Genomic DNA, 8,391 nt, shown 5'->3' on the forward strand with positions numbered 1-8,391 from the left:
AACTCTTAGAAATTGGTTAGTGACAAAGTCCCTGTATAATTTCTAACATTTCTAAACTTTGAAAAACATTTAAAAATGGTATCTTCATCTTCTTCACCTCGTGTGTTCATCTTCTCTTGTTTGATACTTGAAGAGACTCCATATATTATTTTAAGAGTATCCTACATTTCCTTGGTGGTATTGCATTGATGAACCTAGTAAAATTTACTATCATCTAGATAAGTTGTTATAAAACTCTTGGTTTTAAAATTTATTTCAGTTTTTCACTTTTCTTCTTCGATCCAAAGGGATTCGAGTTTATCTATCACTTCATCATTTACTTGATGAGTAGGGATAAACTAACCATTTATTATTGTCTCCCACAATTCCTAACTAATAATTTTCATAAATATTCTAAACCTAACTTTCCACAGTTCAAACTTAATACTATTGAAAGGCGGAGGTGTATTTAAAAAGGTTCTTTTGTCAGAAGTCATCCTCCACCTAAGACTGTTAGTCTTTAAACAAGAGTTAGGTTCCAGTACCACTTGTTGGACATGTGACTTCACACATAAGAGAAGGGGGTGTGAATTGTGTGTTTCTAAAAAATATGATTTTGAAAAAAAATGAATTAAAGTCAGAGTTAGAAAATATTTTAGTTTAAGCAGCGGAAAAGTAGAATAGAAAAATGTAAAATGTGTAAATTGAAGAGTTTAAGCGAAGAGAGAAAACACTGAAAGTTATAGAGGTTCAATCAAACAAAGAAAAAGATCTACTCATCTTCAAAAGAATTGATCTTTAGAGTATCTAATAAATTTGAGAGTTTTAGTAGATTATACTCACGAACCCCCTTAATAAAGTTTAAGGCTAACTTCCAATCAAACAACAAACTATGTAGTGAAATGATGAGTCTTCCTTCTAAATGGCAGATTGAAGCTGGTAGTCTCCTTTCTACAAGAATATTGGAGTGATTAGTATTAAAGCTTCTAAACAAACTTTGAGAGTTTTTTCAAAGGGATTCGAGTTTATCTATTACTTCATCATTTACTTGATGAGTAGGGATAAACTGACCATTGATTATTGTCTCCAACAATTCATAACTAATACTTTGGATAAAGATTCTAAACCTAGCTTTCCAAAGTTCAAACTTAATACTATTGAAAGGTGGAGGTGTATTTAGAAAGGTTCTCTTGTCGGAAGTCATCTTCCTCCCGATGCGGTTAATCCTTCAACCAAAGTATAAATAAAACTTCATTGGCAAACTTACAAAACTACCCTTCCAAAATTACACTTTTCCTCGCTCACAAAAGAACTTTTTCGAAAAAATACTTCGCCTAAATTTTTAGTGTGAGAAAGTAAACAAAAAGAATTTTAGAGAGAATGAGATGTGTGAAATGAAACATGATTCTTGATGTGAAAAAGAGTGGAAATGGACCTCTATTTATAGGCTAGAGGTTGGCAAAAAAGAATGATTTTAAGGTTTTTTATAACTTGCCAATTGATTGGCAATATGTACCAATAGATTGGTAACCCTAAATTAATCGATTATTAGGAATCAAAAAGGAAATGAAAGATCTATAATCGTTACATATCATTAAGATGTTGTCCTAATCACTTAGGGCACATGTTTGAATTGTTCCAATCGATTGGAAGAGGGTCAATCGATTAGTAGAGACAAAAACTTCTCCTAGGACTTTTTTGACAGCTCCTAACTCATCTGTCATGACTTCAAGACATTTTTGAAAATATTTTCTTGAGAAAAATCAGTTTAAAAAATATTTTCGTGTGTGTGATTTAGTCATGCACTTTTTCGAGAATGTCCTTATGCTTTACATAATATTCACTCAAACTAATCAAGGTAGGACTTTCTTGTACTTCAAGACTTTTTCGTATGCTTTCTTTCTTGTAGACACTTGCTTGAGTTCACTTGAGATTGATTTATGTTCTATTTGGTTGCCATCATCGAATATTCAAGCCCATCAAACCCTAATATTTTGGGTTGCATCTCTAACCGCTTTAATCGCTTATACTTGACTTGTCATTAAGGACTAGTTGTCATCATCAAAAGTTGGTGTGTTTAAAGGCAAGTCACCTAGAAGTAACCTTCAAAGCAAGGTTCCACACCTATGTATCCAGACCATGCTGCTAGGTACGTGTGGGATGGAGAGGTAACTTAAATCTTTAACTATTCTTTTAGACATGTATGCTATAAAATTTGAACTTTCTAACGATGATTATTTTTTACAGTACCATGATACATTGAGTTGCGTCAACCTGATGAGTCATGATTTCATTTCAGGATGTCATGTATGCATTGGAGTTACAAGATTTATGCAAGATAGAGTATGGCTATATTAACCATGGTTTATTGTCTGCTTTCGCTGAGAGATGACACTGAGAGACTTCTTCATTCTATCTTCCAATCGGTGAGATATCCATCATATTTGATGACATATCATTTATCCCAGATCTTTCAATCAGAGAAAGATTATTAAACTACTCTAAATGCAAGACATTGGAGATGATGGTAAAGATTATTAAACTACTCTAAATGCAAGACATTGGAGATGATGGTACCCTATTAAGGAGATGACCCATATGATGCCCAAAAGAAAGATAGATGAAACTAGAGGATGTCATGTCATATTTTCTTTCTTCAAGACACCGTTAGAGACCAGACCACCTAGCTGTAGAAGTGGAGTTTGTGGTGTACACGGGTTCTGTATCATAAACAAAAAGACAAATAAAACATGAACAATGTAGAAACAAATAAAGGCTAAAATATTCAGAGTGCATAATATTTTTGTCATTTTCTTAAAAGAAATCAACACCAAGTGAAAATCGGGTACTCCGATCAATACTTTTTCAATCTTACATAGAGTCAATTTTAAAGAATTATTTCATTCAAAATCAAATTTTTTTCACTACATAACCAAACACTATTATCGTGTACCATAGCCGCATTGTGTCTTTCATTAAAAAATAAAATTACAAAAATTAATAAAAAATAAACTATTCCCGACAAAAATGCTTCATGGATCAGTCCAACAAATTCCAAATTTACAAGCCTAAATTATGCACAGTAATTAAATACATGCAAACCCTAGCCAATATATGCTGCTGCTGCTTTGCTCATGTCAACCACGAAGAAGCAAACACCATCTGCACAAAGTTGCAAAATAAAACTGTTAGCTGAAAGAACTGATAGAAACCAATTCAATAGAGGAATCAAAATAATGCTACACGAGTCATAAGCTTAAAAAAAACCTTTGACCTGCAGTGACTATCGAAAAATATGGTCTTTTCACAAGAGGCCGGGTTTTGGCTTACAGATAATGTTGCGAAGGAGATTTTGATTTTCTAAATAAAACTCAAGTATAAGAGTGGAGGGATAATTTGTTTTTGAACAGAGAGTAGAGACATTTAGCTGAGATTTTTCCACATGTTATTCAGGACCTGTTGGTAGGACCGTTCAAATAACTGGGTAGAACCAAACTGAACCAAACTATCTCTTAAAAAACTGAACTACTTAAATAAATTACAAACTGATCCGTGTTTTAATTCTGTCAGTTTACTAACCGAACTTTAAATATCTACAGTTCAGTGAGAACTGAAACAAACTGTGAACTACTCGATGTTATTCCGTGAACCCACAATGAAAGAGTTGAACTGAAACTTTATGGGTGAGACAAATATCTGAAACATGTGATGATTCATATCCCTTGTTTTTATTATCACATGGTGATGTTGTTTAAGTGGATTTAAGGAAATTCACTTCTCCATGGAATTTCCTTTTCAATTGCAATCTGCAATCATTGTGTGATGGTTAACTGACACTAGTCACTTAAGGACGCAAGTGTTGCTTGCTTGCTACTTAGTTTCAATTCAATGTTGCCAGTGTAATAATGAATGGAAAATCGAGTAAGTTTAGAACAAGATTGAAAATCTTACGCGGAACTAGCCGTCTTTCTTATAGCGGTGAATCTAAACAATGGATTGAAAATGAAGTGGATTGAAGGCTAATGGCGTCATATTTGCATTTAGTGTTTGGATTTGAACATATACAAATTTTTGAATCAGTAAAATAACCAGATTGGTTTGGAACGGAAACCATAGTGCGTCGAACCACTGAACCAGTTTGGTTTGGTTCAGGTGAAGTGATTGCAGTTCGGTTCAGTTTTCTTGAACGACTTTTGTGGGTTAGTTTGATTCGGTTCAGTTATATAAACCAAACCGTAAACAAGCCAACCTGTTGGATAACACCTATGGTATGGAAGATGGAATGAAACTAGTGACATTGTAAATCCTAAGAGGAGTTTGTTTCTAAGATATTAAATTAAATTTTGAAGACTAGGAGAACCTTTGCACGGGAGTACGATTTTCCATCCCCTCAATAGAGAAAAAAACCGCGGAGATGCAAAAAAAAAATATTCTTGGAAAGTTTTTATTCTCTGACATAATCTTTTAAACATTGTAAGAAACATGAATACATGTTTCATAGAGCTTTAAAAAAGATTTGGAAAAGTAACAACTAGGAGAAAGCATTCAAAATGGGATAAAAGGACGTTATAAACACCAGTCATTTCGGCATTAATTAGTGTTTCTTGGTAAGGAAGCTTACCAAATATTAAGTCTTCTGCATTTTAGTGCCTTCAGTGCTGCTTTTGCAAACACTCGAGCAGCCTCTGCTTCGGCTTCTGCAGCCTCTGCCTCTCGTGCTGCTGTCTCAGCCTCAGCAATGGCAGCTTCTGCCTCTGCAACTGCTTTTGCAGCTGCTGCTGCCACCTCTTGAGCTGTCACACCTTTCATTTTTAAAAGCTCGACATCAATTTGGGATTTTGAAAGGATGTTGGCATCAGCCTTCTCTGCTTTTGGAGAATCTTTTGGCCTCCCTTCGAGGAGCATCAACGAAGAGCATCTTTTTTTCTCAGATATTTTTGAAGAATTTGTTGCAATCCTGTATTTCTGATTTACCTGTCATTAGGAATGCCAACTCAGGATCAACTGACCAAATATAATGCTATCCAGTTTGACAACACTCCCCTCACTACACAGGTTTGCAGGAAAATATATTGCTTCATGGGAACATCGTTCCAAGAAGCCAACCTTCATTAACAAAGAGTATATTTACCTTCATTAATTTACCACTTGCCACCATATGCTTCAGTTTAGATGAAAGTAACTTTACGAGGTTTGGTGGAGACCGGTATTGATCCTATTGAGGTAAAAAATCAGAATTACTATCGACACAATGATACAGAGAAGCATAAAAAGAAAATGACATTTGCTGGTATATTTAAAAAGACAAACAATAAATCGTATATCATGATTGGTTGAGTTATGCTAAGCCTTTCTTAACCATAGGAAATAAAAAACTAAGAGCGTGTTCTTGCCCCAGGTGAGAAACTCAAGGAACCTGTTTAGATTTGACAAAAATAACCATCAAATGAAAAAAAAAAGGCTAAGATATTTTGGCACCATAAGAAAGGAAGTTGAAGAGTTACATGTCAGAGCTAGTTGAAATTGCTGATAATTGATAAACAAGATATGAATCAACGGACATGGAAGAGAAACATTTTGAAACAGTTAAAATATTTTCTTTTGTTCTAAACTTGAATCACAAAGTAGGCTGATTGTACAAATATTTTGTAACAATTATTCAATCCATCAATCAATATAAAACTAATATATAAAAAGAAAAACTATTTGATGAAAGATGAATAAATTAATAATTTGCCGCATGATTCTAAACATTCGTTGGAAATTAACTTGAAAAGGAAGAGTCTGCAAAAGCATAAATTACATATGTTTTCTAGTATTGAAGTCTACAGGCACCAACATTTGGATTATGAAGGATTTGGCATTAAATGGTCGGTCATCAGACATTATTTATAATAGGATATCGTAGTGTCTTATGGTGCACGTAACTGCTCACACTGCGTGAGGAAAAAGTTTGGTTTTTATATAAGTTTGATGTTTAGGTTCTAAATACCAGTGATGTAATTAAAGTAGAAATACCTCTATAAAAGCAGCAATGGTGGAAATGTCAGAACCCTTTGGCTCCTTCAACTTGACAATAGCCTCTAATATAAGGTTGTCCAATCTGCCATTATTAAAAAAAGTTAAGCTGCCGTCATTGAAAAACATCGCCACATAATTGACGTTGCAAATTCACTAAAATCTTGAGAATATTGTCACCAAAAGTGCCAACAGAAGATAACTATATATCAAATATTTTAAAGTTGTAATTGGAACCTATATAATCAATCAATGGACGTATTTGAATCACTTTAGGGTATATTTGCCATGCTTGGAAAAGATTCATCATGAAATTAAATAGCTAATGAAGAATCAGAAAACAATAAACCTTGCAGTACACATATTATCGCAAAAATTGCTTGCAACCGGCTTAAAAAACTAATTCATTTAAAAATTTGATATACTAGCACGCTGCTTTAAGCAACCTTAGAGCTGATAACCATTAAAGGAAATAATATCAATGATTATACGATGTTTGTTCATTTGCTACTCAAGAACAAGTTTATACCAACCAACAATCACAAACCATTTAGTTTCAGTAAGGAGTGAGATATATTTAGCTTGGAGTGGTATAACCTTGGTATTTGTTCTTTGGAAGTAGATGTTCCACCAGAAACTGTTAGAGGCTTAGCAGCAGCAACTTCTTGATTATACGGAACTATGGCATTCGAGGTTACGTGGTTATTTTCAGATTTAGGAGGAGGTAGGTTCTTTTTAAGTGCAAGTTTTGCTTTCTGCCTGGACCCCCATATTGCTGTCACATTTATGTTCCTCCATTTATCCTGTTCACAGCTTAAAGCATATACAGTTATATAGAAACAAACTGGTATATGGCGAGTATGATAATTTTCTCAAAGCAAAGAATAAAGCATTTAGCAGTAACATCTTGAATACATCTTACTTATAGCACTTCCCATAACCTGCTAGAATCTTGAAAAGACTAACCTTGAGATCTACATTTGAACGCATTCGCAAAATGGTGCTGAAATCCGGGTCGGTAAGAATGGTTCGCCATTTTCCAGCCCCGTATTTGACTACTCCGGCTTTCAGAGCTGCCTCTTCTTCTGCAGTCCATTTTTGCTTAGGAGCACCCATTAAAAGAATTCCACAACCTTATGACAGTATAGTTTTTCCTTTAATCTAGAGAAAAGCTTCGAAGTGGAATGAACCCATCCGCGAAAAACAAAATTCTGACTACTATTGACCTACAAACATCATAATGAAAATAATAATATTAAATAAGTTATAAACAAACACATTTAACCCTCAATAATTATACACAATATGTAAATAAACAAAAATAGAAAGAGAAATTGATGATGATTACCAAATATTGACCTGAATAGGCAAATTAACTTCAATTGCATAAGAGATCAATTCAGGAAACTCCAGCAACAACAATCATATCAATTATCTGAAGAAATAGGTAATAACATTGTGAGAAAGCATCAAATCAGGGAAAAAATTATGCAATGCGATTAGATCAGGCTTTGTTACAAATCCAAATCCTCAGTATATACACATAAACTGATTATTGATTTGCGATTAAAAAAAATGATTCTAGATTTTGGAGAATCAACCATAATTCATAATATTAACTAGAAAATGGAATTATCCAGGGTTTATAGCATTGCGTAAGTTTTTGTTCATATTTGGAAATTTAGAGTTTTTTTAGGAAATAAGGGGAAAAGAAAGAATAAAAAAAAAGGATGCAGTGACCTGGGAAAAGAATAGAATAGAGTTGAATTGAGGGAGAAAAAGGGAGAGGAAAATAAAAGAAGGAATTGAATGGAAGAAGGTGCAGCGTGGATCGGGGAATCAAAGGGTGTGGTGTGGGTGAGAATTGATGCGATAAATTCCGCGAGGAACCGGCGAATAACTAGATGTGCCAAAAGATGTCTTGTTTCGTATTTTTTTTTTTTAATCTTGATATTTGTTACAAATTGCTAAAGCATCCCCTCCTATTTTAAAATTGATTTTTAATTTCTTATATGTAATAAATAGGGTGTTTATGGGTGCGGGTTGACCTACAAATCCGATGATCCAATTCATAAATTATTCGAACCCATTCATTTACGCATAGATATATTCAACCCAATCTATAACAACCCGTATAGTTTTGGTTCGGGTATGGGATTTGAGTTTTGCAACTCGCGGACCCGTTGACCCAACTCATTGACGTGACTTTAGTAATTTCTTATTATTTTTATTATTATTTTAAATAAAATATAAAATTAGTATCTCACTAATAACCATAATTTTTCCAAAAAAAATTATTCTCCACCAATAATACTACTAGACCAATGAATTTACGTAATTCTAAGATTAAATGTTGTTTCTTATTTTCTTTTGTATCATTTCCAACTTATGTAT

General features: G+C 33.7%; 1 protein-coding gene across 3 annotated transcripts; it reads right to left on the reverse strand.

Annotated features, from left to right (window-relative positions):
* Window positions 1–2,860: 2,860 nt before the first annotated feature.
* Window positions 2,861–7,927, reverse strand: LOC127120489 (telomere repeat-binding factor 2). 3 transcript variants are annotated; one of them, XM_051050931.1, is made up of 8 exons: window positions 7,738–7,927; window positions 7,357–7,432; window positions 6,964–7,223; window positions 6,595–6,800; window positions 5,998–6,082; window positions 5,111–5,194; window positions 4,601–4,953; window positions 2,861–3,141 (listed from the first exon to the last, which is right to left on the reverse strand). In XM_051050931.1, coding segments are annotated over exons 3-8 (879 nt in total). In that variant the 5' UTR covers window positions 7,114–7,223; window positions 7,357–7,432; window positions 7,738–7,927; the 3' UTR covers window positions 2,861–3,140. The 3 variants fall into 3 exon arrangements, with proteins under 3 accessions (XP_050906888.1, XP_050906887.1, XP_050906889.1); XM_051050930.1 differs by having other exon boundaries at window positions 7,346–7,432; XM_051050932.1 differs by lacking the exon at window positions 7,738–7,927 and adding an exon at window positions 7,599–7,617 and having other exon boundaries at window positions 7,346–7,432.
* Window positions 7,928–8,391: the final 464 nt, after the last annotated feature.

Source organism: Lathyrus oleraceus, chromosome 2, assembly GCF_024323335.1.
Source record: "Lathyrus oleraceus cultivar Zhongwan6 chromosome 2, CAAS_Psat_ZW6_1.0, whole genome shotgun sequence".
Taxonomy (NCBI): Eukaryota; Viridiplantae; Streptophyta; class Magnoliopsida; order Fabales; family Fabaceae; genus Lathyrus; species Lathyrus oleraceus.

Excerpts from the sequence above, each read along its gene's own strand:
- LOC127120489 (XM_051050931.1), bottom strand. The coding sequence starts at position 7,113 with ATGGGTGCTCCTAAGCAAAAATGGACTGCAGAAGAAGAGGCAGCTCTG. Across the intron at positions 6,083-6,594 it reads TCCAAAGAACAAATACCAAG|ATTGGACAACCTTATATTAG; the intron begins GTTATACCACTC and ends TAATAATGGCAG. Across the intron at positions 4,954-5,110 it reads CAAGTGGTAAATTAATGAAG|GTAAATCAGAAATACAGGAT; the intron begins GTAAATATACTC and ends TCCTAATGACAG.